At 39.6% G+C, this 18,171-nt stretch overlaps 2 protein-coding genes across 13 annotated transcripts in view; one reads left to right on the top strand and one right to left on the bottom strand.

The window, feature by feature from the left end:
• KMT2E (lysine methyltransferase 2E (inactive)) overlaps positions 1-10,106 on the top strand; it is a 106,607-nt gene extending 96,501 nt beyond the window's left edge. For 4 of the 5 annotated variants that reach the window (XM_066240505.1, XM_066240503.1, XM_066240504.1 and 1 more), the window contains 10 exons: positions 1,265-1,519; positions 1,670-1,814; positions 2,668-2,918; positions 3,362-3,418; positions 3,553-4,116; positions 5,427-5,713; positions 6,508-6,596; positions 6,704-6,829; positions 7,002-7,099; positions 7,843-10,106. In XM_066240505.1, the coding sequence (XP_066096602.1) occupies positions 1,265-1,519; positions 1,670-1,814; positions 2,668-2,918; positions 3,362-3,418; positions 3,553-4,116; positions 5,427-5,713; positions 6,508-6,596; positions 6,704-6,829; positions 7,002-7,099; positions 7,843-9,342 (3,372 nt within the window). In that variant the 3' untranslated portion in view covers positions 9,343-10,106. The remainder of the gene's footprint in view (positions 1-1,264; positions 1,520-1,669; positions 1,815-2,667; positions 2,919-3,361; positions 3,419-3,552; positions 4,117-5,426; positions 5,714-6,507; positions 6,597-6,703; positions 6,830-7,001; positions 7,100-7,842) is intronic. The other variant, XM_066240506.1, reaches the window with a different exon arrangement.
• Positions 10,107-13,281: 3,175 nt separating this feature from the next.
• Positions 13,282-18,171, bottom strand: part of SRPK2 (SRSF protein kinase 2) — a 308,829-nt gene continuing 303,939 nt past the window's right edge. For all 8 annotated transcript variants that reach the window (XM_066240509.1, XM_066240511.1, XM_066240512.1 and 5 more), the window contains one exon: positions 13,282-13,996. In XM_066240509.1, coding sequence (XP_066096606.1) covers positions 13,812-13,996 — 185 coding nt within the window. In that variant the 3' untranslated portion in view covers positions 13,282-13,811. The remainder of the gene's footprint in view (positions 13,997-18,171) is intronic.

Below are 18,171 nucleotides of genomic sequence, written 5' to 3'. Positions count from 1 at the left end.
TGGGGAGGAGAATAGATCATAAATGTATTCTCACACACTTCTATATAAAAATACTTTGAAACTTAATTTATCTTGTCTTTGTTCTTAACAAATTCAGTAGTTTGTAGATACTGTGAAATCATGAGAAGTATATTTAGTAAACATCTAATATGAACCCTGGAGTATACTTAAGGAGCCATAGAGTTGGTTAGAGATAAGATCTAAACACAACTGGCACTACAGATCTTTTTTTTTTTTTTCTCATTTTTCTGAAGCTGGAAACAGGGAGAGACAGTCAGACAGACTCCCGCATGCGCCCGACCGGGATCCACCCGGCACGCCCACCAGGGGCGATGCTCTGCCCATCCTGGGCGTCGCCATGTTGCGACCAGAGCCACTCTAGCGCCTGAGGCAGAGGCCACAGAGCCATCCCCAGCGCCCGGGCCATCTTTGCTCCAATGGAGCCTTGGCTGCGGGAGGGGAAGAGAGAGACAGAGAGGAAAGCGCGGCGGAGGGGTGGAGAAGCAAATGGGCGCTTCTCCTATGTGCCCTGGCCGGGAATCGAACCCAGGTCCTCCGCACGCTAGGCCGACGCTCTACCGCTGAGCCAACCGGCCAGGGCGGCACTATAGATCTTGAGCAAACAAGCTATTCCTTGCCTTATCAGTGAGCAATTATTTTTTGCCCTCTTTGGAAGGAAAAGAAAAACAATTGCAACTTTTCTTTGTAATTTTGGTTAGTGAAAGGAAAAAGGTTTTAAAAAGCAGCTCTTTCTTGATTATATATATGACATCATCCCTGCTTATTATTACTTGATTAAATGCTTGTGATGCCATAATTTAAATTCCTGGTCAAACGTCTTCAGTCAGTAGTGATTATCAATGCTGATAGTCCCCTCTGCCCGATTGTATGTGCACTGGTTTCACCTGGACAGTTTGATGGGCAGCCAGGGTAGAAAACCACTGTCCCTAATCGGACTTACCTGTAACAGAAACTGTAACAAACTTAAATTTAGTGTTTGTGTTTATAAGATGGTGAAGTTGCCTAGATTTTACTGTTTTACAAGTTACCATTTGTTTTGTTTCTACCAAGTATTATTGTGTACAGAAAATTAGGAAAGAGTAGTGATAGACAAGGAAATATAGAAAGACATTGATTTTTTGGCAGGGGACATCATACACGAATGATTAAATTAATATATCATTTTTAAGTAATCATTTCAAACTGGGTATTAGAAAATCTGTGTAATTACATATATAGTGATTCAAATTTTTCTTTTCTCTAGCACTTGGTCAGTGAATGGTTAAGTGAGAAGAATGAGAAGACAGGAAAACCTTCAGACAGCCTTTCAGAAAGGCCTTTGCGCATAACCACAGACCCTGAAGTGCTAGCTACACAGCTCAATTCTTTACCAGGTCTCACGTACAGCCCCCATGTGTACTCCACTCCTAAGCACTATATTAGATTTACTTCACCATTCCTTTCAGAGAAAAGGAGAAGAAAAGAACCTACTGAAAACATTTCTGGCTCATGCAAGAAGGTAAATTTGTCTTTGGGTATAAATCTCTAGGATGAGCCGAATGTCAATCTCATTCTTGGTAGTGAAATGCTTTTGGAATCGACTCTATGTTTTTAGGCTATAAACAGCAACAAACTGATTGCTATTCATTTATTGTTTCATGTATTTCAGCGATGGTTGAAACAAGCTTTAGAAGAAGAAAACTCAACAATTTTACATAGATTTAATTTACCCTGTCAAGAAAGATCCAGAAGTCCTATAGTTAATGGTGAAAATAAAAGTCCACTACTATTAAATGAAAGCTGTTCCCTTCCAGGTATCATTTTTTCAGTATTGTTTTAATGTGAAAAAAATGGCCAGTTATATAAGTGTATGACAGGCATATTTTGGTTATTATCTTTTACAGAAGCACTTTGTCATATGTATTTTCTCATTTCTGGTCTCCATTTTTTAAAAACTTTTTTTGACAGAGAGAGGGGGACAGATAGGGAAGGGATAGACAGGAAGGGAGAGAGATGAGAAGCATCAGTTCCTCATTGCAGCTCCTTAGTTGTTCATTGATTGCATTCTCATATGTGCCTTGATGGGGTGGGGGTGGGGTGCTACAGCAGAGCAAGTGACCCCTTGTTCAAGCCAGTGACCTTGAGCTCAAGCATGGGGTCACATCTATGCTGTGCTCAAGCTGGATGAGCCCATGCTCAAGCTGGTGACCTCAGGTTTCCGATGCTCTATATCCACTGCGCCACCAACTGGTCAGGCTGTTTTCCAACTTTTTGATGAAGATTGACATGAAAATCTTAATTTGCAGTATCATGTTCTATCTGTTGGGGCTTCTGGTTGAATTTTTGGACTAGTTTTGGCTTTTGGGTTGGCTGCTTTTCAAACAGGTTAAAAAAAAAACCTCTTAGAAATCAGTTAAATTAACATCTCTACTTCTGAGGTTTCTTAGAGACCTCCTAGGCCTGTGAGTGTTCTGGCAAGATAATACATGCCAACAAGGAAATTAACAAAGTTGGGAGGGAGTGTGGAGAGTGTTTCATATTAGTATTTTTAAAAACCCTAAATTATTTGGGGGAGAGTGAACATCTTTATTATTACTACTATTGACGTTTTGATTTTTGTAGCAAATACCAGCAGTATAATTTCTTACAAATTATTTTACCCAACAGATTTAACTACACCACTAAAAAAACGAAGACTCTATCAGTTGCTAGATTCAGCTTACTCAGAAACCTCCACCCCTAATCCTTCACCATATGCTACACCAACCCACATAGATATTACTCCTATGGACCCATCATTCGCCACTCCTCCACGAGTAAAATCAGATGATGAATCTTGTAAAAATGGTTATAAACCCATTTATTCACCAGTTACCCCAGTAACTCCTGGCACACCAGGAAATAGCGTGCACTTTGAGGTGAGAAATTTAAATGAAAGTTAACTCATGGGGATGGGGTTACTTTATTTTTTTTATTTTTAAATTTTTTATTTATTTTAATTTATTGTGTTGATGGGGTTACTTTAATCGTTTTTAATTTTCCCCTTTAACAACTAGTTTACTCAGATTATAAGTTTTTAAGAAACTGAAAGAAAATTTAGAACACGCATTTTGTAAATTTGAACTTCTAAATTTTTATTAAAATACTTATACCTTTCATCTTATTGATATAGAGAGTCAGACCAAAGACTGTATCAAACTGACCATAAAGCAAGGAGATGATCTTATATGGGAAAGGGAAGTAAAAAGTTTAAAACCAAAGTCTGTGTAGTAGTTTCTCATTTTAAGTTTTCATTTATATAGCTATTATGGATTTAGTTATATATTTTAATTTTCAATTCTAATTATTTCCCTTTATATAGAATATTTCTTCCCCAGAAAGTTCTCCAGAAATTAAGAGACGCACTTACAGTCAAGAGGTAAGGGGTTTATTCAAATAAAAGGTTATTTAAATTGGTGACTTTTTCTTAGCATTGTTATTTTCCTTTAATAATTATTAGATTTAAAAGTCTCAAGATGTGGTTGTATAATTTTTCTTTTTTTCTATAAACAGGGATATGACAGACCTTCAACCATGTTAACCTTGGGGCCTTTTAGAAATTTTAATTTAACTGAACTTGGTCTTCAAGAAATAAAGACTATTGGTTATACCAGCCCTAGGAGTAGGACTGAAGTTAACAGGCAGTGCCCCGGAGAAAAGGAATCTGTCTCAGACCTTCAACTGGGACTCGATGCAGTCGAACAGACTGCCTTACATAAGAGCATGGAAACACCTGCACATGACAGGGCTGACACTAGCAGCCAGCTGGAGCCTACGCACTCCGGGCGGGGCACGATGTATTCTTCCTGGGGAAAGAGTCCTGACCGAGCAGGCGTCAGCTTCTCAGTAAACTCTAACTTGAGGGACCTGACACCCTCACATCAGTTGGAGGTTGGAGGAGGCTTCCGAATAAGTGAGTCAAAGTGCCTGATGCAGGATGATACTAGAGGCTTGTTCATGGAAACACCTGTGTTCTGTACTTCAGAAGATGGGCTTGTATCTGGTTTCGGACGGACTGTTAATGACAATTTGATCGACGGAAGTTGCACACCCCAGAATCCACCACAAAAGAAAAAGGTTACAAATTTAAAGATTTATAGTCCTTTTAATAGTGTTGTTTTCATAGTCTTCATAAGGGTAATTACTAGTTATAAGGTATTATGTAAGGCATTCATATAGTTAGTTATTCAAGTTTAATTTTTGATGTGTACATTTTTATACCTTTTATAAATGCCCAATTAATTAGAAAATATCTACAGAGAAGTAAAACACCTTGTCCTATGGAAAATTATTAAACCTATTAAACCATGAGGAGCATGGTTTCAGAGATCGAAACCTTGAGATGAATATTTTAACCAAAAGAATAACTTTTAAAAATATGATAACCACTTCCCAATCAAATAAACAAAGTTGTATATTTGTTATCACCCTTATTTTATATACATCAGGTAGCCTTGCATAGAAGAAATGCCTCTTTCCTCAGTTTTTGTATTTTGAAAAGTCTAAGTACTATATAAATCAGGGGTCCCCAAACTTTTTACACAGGGGGCCAGTTCACTGTCCCTCAGACTGTTGGAGGGCCGGACTATAAAAAAAACTATGAACAAATCCCTATGCACACTGCACATATCTTATTTTAAAGTAAAAAAACAAAACAGGAACAAATCCAATATTTAAAATAAAGAACAAGTAAATTTAAATCAACAAACTGACCAGTATTTCAACGGGAACTATGCTCCTCTCACTGACCACCAATGAAAGAGGTGCCCCTTCCGGAAGTGTGGCGGGGCCGGATAAATGGCCGCAGTTTGGGGACCCCTGATATAAATAATAAATTCCCTGATTTAACACTATTATTTGTTCGGCCATACATAATAAGACAATTAGAATGCTGTACTTCAGAGAAATGGGAGAAACTACAACACTTATTTTGTTAATAGGGTTATTGCTTGATAAGTCAAAGAATTTTAGTGATGTGTGCTTTTAATTTTTGTAACAGAGTCCAGTTGGCAACTTTGTGGGAAGCAATGTAGTATAGTGGAAAGAGCACGGGCTTTCAAGTAAGACCTAGGTTCGAATCCCGGCTCCAACACTCACCAGCTGTGTGACCTTGAGTGAGTGAGTTACTCAATTTCCTCATCTGTAAAATGGGGATGATAATATACCTATTTCATAGGGTTGTTCTGAGGCTTAAATGAGATAATAATGTATGTAAATCATTAAATACGATGCCTGGTCTATAGTAGGCATTTGATAATTATTATTATTTGTTCAAAATCAAATTATTTTATATAATTTTCCTAATATAAATATAGTAATTGTTTAGAAAATAGACTCTGACATATAAAACAAGAATAAAATATATCTTTTTCCTTATCTTTCTTAAGGTTTCTCTATTAGAATACCGTAAAAGACAACGTGAAGCAAGGAAAAGTGGTTCTAAGACAGAACACTTTCCACTGGTTAGTGTATCACCAAATACAAGTGGGAACTTCAGCAACAATGGTGATGGGTGTGCCAACAGGAGTGAAAATGAGGAGCAGGTAGAAAGCACTGCTAGTCTACCTTTACCAACACCAGCTACAGTTTATAATGCTTCTTCAGAAGAAACCAGCAATAACTGTCCTGTTAAGGAAGTCTCTGCCACTGAGAAGAATGAGCCAGAAGTTCAGTGGTAAGCCTGTTTGAACACCTCATTGGTAACTACAAGTAGTATACCTTACACTTAACAGTCTTCGTTACTTGTAAACATCTGAAGCACGCTATTCTGAACACAACAAGGGTTTGTTAATGCTCTTCCTGTTTGTTGTTGTTCTCCCAAAGCTAAGCAGATAGAGATTTGTGGACATAATTTTGAAAGATTCTCTTTGCTGATGTGTTGTTAAAGGTCCATTGTGTTTACTCCTTGATAGTTTTCACATAAGTATTCCTCTCCAAAGCAGCTTTATCATAGTCAACAATCCTGCAATTCCTTTATCAGTTACCTTGAAAGAACCAGGAAGTATAGTGTTTCTTCAGTAGGAGAAGCAGCATATAGGATGCATCTTGGCAGAGGGAGGCCACTTCCCTTTGCTCCTTGGTCCCCTTGCCCTTGAGAGCTTTACAATCCAGATACAAGGTCATTTGTAAAGGGTATATTTTGTACCTTTGGTAACCTGAAGTAACATTCTGAATGTTAATGCACTACCTTCTAAACCACCCCGCCCTCATCCTTTCACCAAGAAATTGCTTAAGACAAAGGAAAATGGAATCTGCTTGAGTACTTCAGATAAAAGGGGATAAAAATAAAAATCCCTTTTTGAAATAAAAATATCAGTTTTGAAAGCTGTTAAAAAAATCCCATTATTTTCAAAGCTTAACACAAAAGCGTTTTCTTGCTCTGAGAGGATGTTTTGACAATAAAGGGACAGAATAGCTAGCAGCAGCTTCTCTGAATTGATGATTAATTGGTATGATTTTATTTGAAAGGACTGCCTCAACTTCAGTGGAGCAGGTGAGAGAAAGGAGTTACCAGAGAGCGTTACTTCTCAGTGATCACCGAAAGGATAAAGATAGTGGTAAGTGAACTTGTTCCTTTGCCAAAACGTGGAGTCAGCTACTCACCCTGCACCCGCCCTCTGCAGCTCTAATGTTCTCTCTGGGTCTGGTTCTGCTTCGTCTCTAGGGGGAGAGTCACCATGTGCCCCATGTTCACCGAGTCATGTTCCGTCTTCACCTTCATCTCATTCAAACCACATTCCCCAGTTGCAACCCAAGGGCACAGTCCCTTCTTTCAGAGAAGTTATGGAAGGTCAGTAAGCAGGTGACCTATCATGGTTGTGGTTTTGAGTACCTTTTTAAACCAGAAAGGAGAGTATAAAAGTTGGTGTGGGTAGCAGAATACACATTCTTTGTAGTGCTAGTAGGAGGTGGCATTCACCATGGAATTTGCACTTAATATATACATTTCTTCTGCTTTACAGATCCTGATCCAGAAAGTCTAGAACCCATGACTACAAATGAATGTCTATCTCCAAATACTTCTCAAAATACTTGTAAAAGCCCTTCCAAAATAAGCAAGGTAATTATGCCACCTGTGACTGGTCATTCAGAAAAGTGGATATGCACACAGGTCTTTCTCTGTATCAGGTTATCAGTTTGTACTTTCCAGACACTTCTCCTGTCAAAATGTGACTAAACTTTCTCAATGCACTTAGCAGCTTACATTTTCTCCAAGAGTTTCACCCCTATTCTGTTGGTGTCTAGGAAATTATTCATTGTCTTTTCGTAAAATTCTCTGAAAACAAAAGGTTAGGTGACAGTCATTTAAAAGAACTGCTGTGTCAATCCTGGATCATGAATATGTGAATAGAATGCATCAATAACGTTGGTAACTAAGGTGGGGAATCTTTATCCAGTAGTCTTGTACTGGATTATTTATATTTGAGCAATGTAAAAGGAGTTATAACCAGAACAGTTTGGGGAGTAACTTTTTTACCCAAACCAATTTATCATTACGTTGGGTGTAGAAATTTCAGTCAGAACAGATTTCATTGCTTAAGGGGAAAAAAAGATTAAATTTAAAGATCACTATTTCCTTAACGTGTCTTCGGTAAAATTTCAGGGACTAAAGTTTAAGCTATTACCACAACCTCTTAATTGACCTAGACATCCCATGCCTCTGTAATTGACCTCTCAACCCGATCTTATTCCCTGTCCCTTTTTAAAATTGATATTGAAATGACATTAAATACCAATATAACAAGCCTCAATATATAAAATATATAAAAAATGTTTCTTAAACTTATGTTTTTCTTTTCGTAGCCTGGTTCACCGGGGCCTGTAATTCCTGTTCAACCACATGGGAAAATACTCACAAAACCAGATTCCCAGTGGGAGGCGACAGCCACTGTGTCAGAAGCTGAGAATGCTGTTCACCTGAAAACAGAACTCCAACAAAAACAGCTATTAAATAACGCCCAAGCACTTTCAAAGAACCACCCTCCTCAGCCACTCATTCGTAACTCGTCTGAGCACCTTTCCCAGAAGCCGCCTTCTGCATCAGTGAAACTGCACTGTCCTCCGTCCCCTCACGTTGAGAATCCCCCGAAGCCATCCACGCCCCATGCTCCCGCCCAGCACGGTTACCTTTCACCAAAGCCTCCGGCACAGCAGCTTGGCTCTCCCTACAGGCCTCATCACTCACAGCCCCCTCAAGTTGGAACACCTCAGCGAGAGCCTCAGAGAAACTTCTATCCAGCGGCACAGGGCCTTCAAGCCAGTGCTCAGCAGGCCCCTTCTGGAGCGCTATTTACACAGACACCCTCAGGACAATCTTCAGCGACATACAGTCAGTTTAACCAACCAAGTCTGAACAGCACGGCTCCGCCCCCTCCACCCCCTCCGCCCCCTCCGTCTTACTATCAAAACCAGCAGCCCTCTGCAAACTTTCAGAATTATAATCAGCTTAAAGCTAGTCTTCCCCAACAAACTGTGTTTACATCAGGACCAAATCAAGCACTTCCTGGCACCACAAGCCAGCAAACAGTTCCAGGACACCATGTTACTCCAGGGCACTTTTTGCCTTCTCAGAACCCTACTACTGTTCACCATCCGACTTCTTCCGTCGTCCCACCCCCTCCTCCTCCACCACCTGCGCCAGGACCACACCTCGTGCAACAGCCAGCTTCCCATCAGCAACACTCTGTAGCACACGTAGTAGGGCCTGTTCACGCTGTCACCCCTGGGTCACATATTCATGCTCAAACTGCTGGACACCATCTGCCCCCACCCCCTCCACCTCCTGGTCCTGCCCCTCACCACCACCCACCGCCCCATCCTACCACAGGACTCCAAGGTCTACAAGCACAACACCAGCATGTCAGTGCAGCACCTCCACCCCCACCGCCCCCTCCCCCTTCCAGTGTTTTGGCTTCTGGGCACCCCACATCTGCTCAAGCCTTACACCATCCACCTCATCAAGGACCTCCACTTTTTCCTTCAAGTACTCACCCCGCTGTACCCCCTTACCCCTCACAAGCTACACATCATGCCACTCTGGGACCGGGGGCCCAGCACCAGCCTTCTGGAACAGGGCCACATTGTCCATTACCCGTCGCAGGTCCTCATCTCCAGCCCCAAGGACCAAACAGTATTCCAACACCTACTGCTTCAGGGTTCTGTCCTCATCCTGGTTCTGTGGCTCTGCCACATGGGGTTCAGGGACCTCAGCAGGCATCCCCAGTGCCTGGGCAGATTCCAATTCACAGAGCACAGGTGCCACCAACATTTCAGAACAATTACCATGGTTCAGGGTGGCATTAAAAGGGACTCCCAAAACATTTTTTAAAATGTTCTGTAAGATAAACTGTATTTCATATGTACCTGTTAAGGTACTTTTTAAAGCTTGTACATGAAACTTTGTATTAAAAAAACAAAAACAAAAAAAAAACAACAAAAAAACATACCAGTGCTTTTTCATTGTATTTTTGCTTTTTAAAATTCCTTTAAAAATGTGCTGTTAAGCCATTAATTAGGTATCTTTATTTTGTAAGTGAACATTCCAGCTGTTTTTCTGGCAGTAGAATTGATGCTACATGAACTTAAAATTTTTATTGTTGCAATCAAATTCATTTAGTGAATGTTTTCTATATTATTTTTACATATGCATTAAGTACAGAGCTTAGCAATGGCACTATGAGGATTTTTTTCCTGTCAGTTCTGTGAGTGCATCTTAGATATAAAAAAATGCAATACAGATTTTTATAGTTTGGTGTGGACATGGCTCATTTTGTTTTATCGGTTATTTGCAAGCAAAATGTAATTTAATGTATAGATAATTTTTAATGTCTCCTGACAAACTGTAAATACTGCATTTCTTTTGCGTATATAATTGCTTACAGCTTTTCTCATTTGATATATAGCATTGTACATATGACAAGTCTTTGCAAAACTGTGTGATCTTTGTGAAAGTAGTACAGTACATGACCTTTCATTTCTTTTTTATTTTAAATATACTGTCACATTGAAGCACTGGTTGGGCATTTTAATTCATGTTAATAAATCACAATTATGTCAGTTTTACCAAATTGTCCTTTACAGCTTCTAAGATTGGGATCCATTTAAGTAAATGCTTTTACAAAAATTTTATTTTGGGGAAGTGGTATAATTATAAAGTATCCTTCCATTTTCTTTAGCAACTACTACCTCAGCTGGACTGCAGAAAGCATCAGAGGCAGTAAGGGTTGTTCCTGTCATGTTCCTACTTGTCATTTTTTTTTTTTCAGAAGCAAGAGCGACTGGACACTGTGACATAGATGCCCAGTACATTTACGTGTTCTGTTGCTCACACAGACTGACCTGTCCACTGAAGCATTGCACAGGACATAGTTATAGATTAGAATTTAGAACAACTGTTTGACAACATGGCGTATTAGCCTAAACACACAGGAACTTCCAATTTGTACTTTTCAAAACAAGATTGAAATGTTAATCAAAATTGTTTGAAAGCCTTAAGTGAACATTTACTGTTTTGCTAAGGAATTTTTAAAAATTTGTTGTACAGAACTAAAGGAAAGGGATAATTCTTAAATCTCGCAAGTAAAATGAAAATGGCCTCTCAAATGAACATTTTAACGCTAAACTATAAAATGCTATTCTGGAAAAATAAAAAATTCTTATTCTTTTGTCCTCTACCTCTCAGGAGGAAGTTTAAGTGTAACCAATAGTAATGAGATACTATTTGTCAATACTTTTTCATCGTCCAATTACTTGACATAATTTGGCACAGTATACAAATTCTGTGCATTGGAGAAAAATGTAAACAGACTGAAATTACTAAGATTTGGCAGTAATGTAAGCCATATTTTACACTTTTTTCATTTCATTTTGAAAATTAGCTAACGATAGTACATTGACATAGCTGGGTTTGGGGATCAATCCTAATCAGCTTCAAATTTTAAAAGAACTTAGGTCAACTTTACCATGCTTGCTTTATCAAACAAAATCCTACTTTACCAAAAGAAATGCTTGTCCAAGAAGAAATGGCTTTATATCACCCATCCTGATAGTTTCAAACACTGTAGAACTAAGCACAGTGCAATATCAATATTCATTTCTTTAAAGAATTTTAAATTTCTAATAGATTTGCCTACTACATAAATAATGTATTCAGAATCCTTTTTGTTAACTGCAGAATCTTTTCTGTTAACTGCGGACTTATATAATTCTTTGACTCTATAATGAAGGATACAGACACACGAATACTGTTCTTTACCAAAGTTTCATTAAAGTTAAAAAAATTAATGGAAGAAAAAATGGAATTTAAGAATTAAATTCAACTGGATACAAACTGAAGTGCTTTCTACCCCAGTAGGAACAGGGGTTACCTAGTTATATATGATCCAGGTTCAGGAAGAAGCAGAAAAACAGTTCTCACATATTTCAAGCTCTTATAGTGACCTTTCTTCTGTCTTTGGGCAGCTCTAATTTCCAGACTGCCAGCTGCTAAGCCTGCTATAGTCACATGTGATCCCCTGCTTGTCATTTTCCATGAAGACTTTAGACAGTGACCATTCAACTAAAACCAGTGAACTAGTTATAGTATTCTGCATAACCAACAGTTTTCACTTAGCTTAGAATGCATTATTAAACTACAAGAATCTGCTAAATACCACACTATACCTAATACAAATATGTATATTCCTTCTAGAACAATTGTTTTGTACATTGTAAACTAGTTAGGCTATTTTATCATTAAGAACAAATCCTTACAAAATTCATAATCTAGTTTATTTTCTAACATTCAAAACTGAATTAGATAAATTTCATTCAAGTGGGTGATATCCCTGATAAAAATTTGTCTAGACTTAGAGAAGACAAATGTCTATGGTTCTTATAAGATTGGTTCCTATGGAAATGGTGGGTAGCGTCTCTGCTCTACAGCCACCATCTGGTATAGAACCTACATGGGAACTTGTAGCCTCATTAGAAAAACTTACAAGCACATTTCATAAATGAACGTATATTCCACCACACAGTGATATGTGATACAATGCTAACTCCAAAGAAGATTATGTATCTTGTTCCCTCACAGGGAACACTGTCAAAAAAGAAAATCTATAATGCTCAAAATAAAGTATAATATGTTTTTCATAAAACAAATGAAAAAGGATCACTGAAATTCTAAGTATTAAATCTATACTACAGCATCTTTTGTAAATTCACATTCTATGCCCTTACAAAACAATGATTTCCTTGTATGTATAAAGCCTTAATTCATGTTACAGGAATGTTATTTCCTGTAGTTTTGGCTACACTACACAAAAGGATAGCAAATGTTGATTCTATTGATTCAAATAGGCCAATGATCAAGGCAATGTCTGGAAAATAATCCCGAAAACACTTTAATTTTCAAAACAACTGCAAGCACCTCAAACAATGGGTTATTATTACAACACTTGTTATCTTTTCACAATCTAGTTATTGCAAAGGCATATGGATAAATGTTAATGGACAAAGTTAAGAAAAAGGAGGCACCTTAATAAATGTAAAAAAAAAACAACTGGCATTCAATCCACTGACTTCTAAAAGAGGCTAAATATACCTCTGTATTACATTCTAAAATTGTATTGCCTATTAGGGTTTGTGTCCTGGATTCTATAATTTTAAGGCAATGCATAAACAAAATTGTGTGCAACCTGTAAAGAAGAAATCATTTTCTCAACTTCAATGTGTGGAAAGACAAAGAGCTAGTAAGATTTGCTGTATTCACAGGTAAAAATGCCTCCGGAATGAACGTGATCAGTTACCTCTGAGATGTCAGCATTCTGCCTGCTGCACTGCAAATTATATATGCCATACCTTGGTTCTAGATAAACACGAGCAAGATTTTCCAAAGATGTATATATTTTCACTCCACACACTGAACACATTGCTCTTGTCCAGTTTAATCTACGCAGACTCAGACTGTTTAGAGAAGGCAACGCCACATGGTACTGGGCCATTTCAATTTAAAGGGAAATTGTTGTTTTTCCTTGAAAGTATTAAATGCAAAAATAGGAAGGGGGATGCTAAACTATAATACGTACTTTAGAATGAGAAGTATGCCTTTTCTTTCTTTAAAGTGCCATACAGGGAATGACAACCCAGACCACTTTGTCTAAAATCCAGTGAGAAGAACTGTTCTGGAATGAAAAGTGTAAACAGCTCCCTGGAGCTGAGCCCACTACATGCAACTTAGGCTACAAAGCACTCAAGACTTGGTAGCTTTTCTGAAATTGGAGTTCCCATCCTATATTTAATGAAAATCAACATTTACAGGGTGCATTTACATATACTATAATACAGGAATGATGTCCCTTTGCAAGAGATGAAATTGTACATTTCCTTGCTATTTCTTGGTTCCAACTTGATAATTTCTTAAGATTGTAAATTATATAGTACTCAGCTAAAATATTTCTTCATAAATAGTTACAAAACCTGCCAAAACACAAGGGGAAAGTATTTTTTGTTCAAAAAAACTGACATTTGTATGCCACACAACACAAAGCTTAGAGACGTGTTATTGTTTCCAGAAGAAAGTGGGTCAGTAAACTACCAAGCTGAAAACTACCCTTTCCCAGGATCACAGTGCACAAAAGCAAAATGTCAAACAACAGTACCTCAAAGCAAAATAAAGGTCTGAGGATGAAGCCGGCTCACTTGTAATCCTGTTAAAAGAATGAGAGTCACCGTTTAGGTCCAATGTACTGAGAAACATTTGCTAGCTCAGAATGCTGTATTTGTAGAATCTGCTAAGAATTCAACCAAGGATGCCGAAGGCATTCGCCAGCCGAGGCTCGCTTTTCTGGAACCATTTCTAACATCGGAATAAGGAAATCTGTAAACTGTGCAGCATCTTCATGGGGCCACCCATACTTTTCCATGAGTACATCAAACAGGCTCCAGGGCTTCAGCTTGGTGATATGCCGCAGTTCTCCTGCAGGGAAAACACAGGTGCTGTCAAGAAAGCTCCAAATTTGCATTTCCCACTGTTAGTTCAGGTGGGTCCTTTTCAATGAAGCAGATACCTACCTACTATGCAACAACAAAGGCCAGCTTTTCTCAAGAATAATCATTAAACATATATGTGAGCATGTTATATTTCAAGTAAGCTTGGCAAATGTAAACAAGATTAGTTCATTCACATCAGGTCTAGGTTTCTTTAAATAAGTGGAGCCTCCCTTCCAAGTACTAACCAGGCCTGACCCCGCTTAGCTTCCGAGATCAGACGAGCTCGGGCGCGTTCAGAGTGGTCTGGCCGTAGACTAAGTAAGTGGGGCCTGCTGAGCGCACCCAGGATGTCTGCATCTGTAGACACTAATGGGGGCACTCCCACCCCAACTTGGTATCTTTTGCAACTTGCAAATTTGCTTAGAAAAGTCTTCAAGATACTCACTATTTAAACTCCTTGGACCACTATACACATGTTACCATGCAAAGAAAAAGGAGTCTCTTCCTCTGGGACAGTGCTGTCTGGGAGAACGTCCTGTGCCGGTTGGTCCAGGTGCTCCATCTGCACTGTGTAGGAGGGGAGCTGCTAGCTCCACGCCCTGGAGACGTGGTTGGTGTGACTGAGAAACGGAGGTTCTAATTTGTTTATGTAAACGCCACCAGTAGCTAGTGGCTACTGTATCTGTTAGCACACCTCTAGATGCCGGCCCGAATCAAATACCAGTCATTTTTACATATTTGGTGTTAAATCTAAGGTATCAGGGAATCATTTTGTAAACCTTGAGGTTATTCTTTTCAAAAAATGTATACATACAAGCAGCCACAACTGACATAACAGAATGAGTAACAAGCTAGTAAATGGTCTGTAACCATTTCAGAAGAAAAAGTTATTTTTAAGCCAAACTGCCATAGGATAACTTTCATTATGAATAACTTGTTTTCTCTGCCTGTTAGAAATGTTCACAGGACACGAGCCCCTGACCAAAGATGGGCCTCCCTGGGTGCCCTCAGCAACTGCCAGAGCACCTTCCACAGAACGCTGCACCCCGTTCCCACCCCTCCAGCCCCAGGGCTGCGGCGTGCAAGCACCCTCTGGGCACGCCTCGTGTGGGGCCACTTTTCTCCCTCACCTATCATAATCGAACCAGCCCGGTGAATTTTCTCATGACAGCATTAGCAGAGATTCAGTTCTGTGCTTACAAGGGAATTCTCATAAGGCTTGGTCTGTTTCACCCACTTACTCAACTCAATTTAGAAACACATTCTTCCTCTTTCTTTAATCATAAGGATAATAAACTAACACAGAAAATTATAAACACAAAAGAAATGACCTGTAATCCCAACCACAGGGAGTCTTCCTTTTGGCCTATGCTTGTTCAATTCCTTTTTTAAGTGAGAGGAGGGGAGACAGACTCTGCCCATGTGCCCCAACTGGGGTCTACCTCCAACCCGTCTGGGGCCAGTGCTCGAACCAATTGAGCTACTATTGGCTGTGGGAGAGGAAGAGGGAGAGAAGGGGGCAGGGAAGAGAAGCAGATGGTCGCTTCTTATGTGTGCCCTGCCTGGGCGCTGGACTGACACGCTCTCCACTGAGCCAGCGGCCAGGACTAAATGTACATTCTTATGAATTGCTGTCTAGAGTTGTAATCATGATGTGCAGAGTTCTGAATAAAAAGATCTTTATAGAATGTTTCTTGTTAAAGAGGTTGGTGTATAAAATGAGCTCTGGCTCCAGTGTGAGCATGGGGCTGGAGATAAGCACGGCTTCTAGACTGCAGGTGGGGTGGGTCTGTACAGGGACGTGGACCTGGCTCCTGAGAAGGAACAGTCTCTGGGAGAACAGGCCCTGCGCAGTCACAGCACGTTCATTCACTTTAACCCAGAAATTCCAGTTCTGGGGACTCAGCCAAGGAAATAAACCGTGGCACCCCCCGCCCCCAAATATGTTCACTGCAAAATTATATATACTTGCAAATTTTCAAATACTCAGTAACAGGAGAATGGTGGTTCAAAACAAAACAAAGACAGCCATGGTACATTCACTTGATAAATATTATTTAATATTAATTAATTAATATGGGGGAAATTATATGGTAAAATATTTGGTAGTAAAAGAACAGAAGTCAGCCCTGGCCGGTTGGCTCAGTGGTAGAGCATTGGCCTGGTGTGTGGAAGTCCTGAGTTTGATTCTTGGCCAGGGCACACAGGGGAGGCGCCCATCTATTTTTCCACCCTTCCCTCTCTCCTTCCTTTCTGTCTCTCTCTTCCCCTCCCACAGCCAAGGCTCCACTGGAGTTAAGTTGGCCTGGGAGCTGAGGATGGCTCCATGGCCTCTACCTCAGGCGCTAGAATGGCTCTGGTTGCAATGGAGCATCGCCCCCTGGTGGGCATGCCAGGTGGATCCCAGTTGGGTACATGCGGGAGTCTTTCTGCCTCCCCACTTCTCACTAGAGAAAAAAATTCCTTCCCCCTCAAAAAAGAATGGAAATCAAATATACACACGATCACAAGAGTGATCTTCAAAGTGCCCATGAAGATATCAAGTAGGTCCCCAAACACCAGCTTTGGTGTAAGGCTGTTTCTCCCTCTGCATTTTCTGTAAGGCAGCTCTATTGATTTTGAGAAAGCTCATATGTTAACATGCTAAACAAGCTCTCTGGAAGGGAAGAAAGTACTTTTCACACACTCACCTCTTCTGACTTGGAATAAATACTGTCCAGGTTTGGGAATGAATGCAACTACAGAGAAGCAGTGTGTTGTGTGCTCAGAGCCACAAAGATGGGTAGTCCTGAGGGTACCAGTTTTTATACTGATTAATACCTATCAAGAGGTTAAAAGTATGTACAATCTTTAGTGAAGAGGTATGGTTTACCCCAAAGTTGACTGAAAATCTGCATAATAGCCTGACAGTGGGTAGAGCATCAACCTGGAACACTGAGGTCCCAGATTCGAAACCTTGAGGTCCCTGGCTCAGCTGGAGACCCCTCCCCACACCCTGCCCTGGTCAAGGCACGTATGAGAAGCAGTCAATGAACAACTAAAGTGCTGCAACTTAAGTTGATGCTTCTCATCTCTCTTCTTCCTCTCTCTTCCCTTCCTGTCTTTTCTTTCTCTCAAAAAATAAAAAAATCTGCATAATAGTGATGAAAATAATTCAATGATGAGAGGCTATGAAAAATTATTTATTCAGATCTAACTAGCATCATTGTAAACTGATAAAAATATTCCCAAAGAACAGCCCTGGGGCCTGGCTAGGTGCTCTGGGCCACAGAACCCACAGGAGACAGGCCTTGGGGAGGCTTCTCTCCAGAGCAGAAGCTTTGGGCGGTGACTCTGCCAGTCCCAGATGCCTAGACTATTTTTCAAGTAAGTAAGTTCAGCACTTCCATTACATGTCTCTTAAATATTATTTTCAGTGATTTGTGAAGGGAAATATATGCTTTTGTGTGTGAAATTATAATATTCCAGCAAACAGGTTTTTATTTCATATATGGTACTATATATTTCAGTGAATGCTGGTAATAAAAAAACAACAAAATATATTAAATTTTAACAGCACACACATAGAAAGGAAACCTATCAAATAATTTACTAGGGTAAAGCAAGTCACAAAACTCAGAAATTTGAGCATATTCCTACAAAGTACATGTAGGCAAATATTTGAGTTCAAAAATCTGTTTAAACCCTATCTCCTCTACATACAAAAATTAATTCAAAATGGATCACAGATCTAAATGTAAGATCTGAAACCAACTCCTGCTTGCCCGGTGATGGCGCAGGGGTGAAACACGGGGCTGCCTGGACAAGCAGGCACGCCTCACGGCCACCCACAGAACGGCTGCAGTGAAGCAGCTGTGAGGTGATACTTACCCCTCTCCCCACTAACCTCTCTGCAAAATCAATCAACAAAATATTTTTAAAAACCAAACAAAATTCTTAGAAGAAAACAGAATGAATCTCAGTGATGTTGAAGTAGGCAATGGTTCTTAGATGTAACATCAAAAGCACCAGTAACAAAAGAAAAAGTAGAAATTGGATTTCATCAAAATGAAAAGTTTTGTACATATTGTATTTCAACTATCATATATGTGCGTTCATACATCCACACAAACCTTGTACATTAATGTTTATGGAAACATTATTCATAATAACCAAAGTGAA

This window comes from Saccopteryx bilineata, chromosome 7 (genome assembly GCF_036850765.1).
Source record: "Saccopteryx bilineata isolate mSacBil1 chromosome 7, mSacBil1_pri_phased_curated, whole genome shotgun sequence".
Taxonomy (NCBI): domain Eukaryota; kingdom Metazoa; phylum Chordata; class Mammalia; order Chiroptera; family Emballonuridae; genus Saccopteryx; species Saccopteryx bilineata.
The sequence above is the reverse complement of the archived record's forward strand: the minus strand, read 5'-3'. Positions and strand labels throughout refer to the sequence as shown.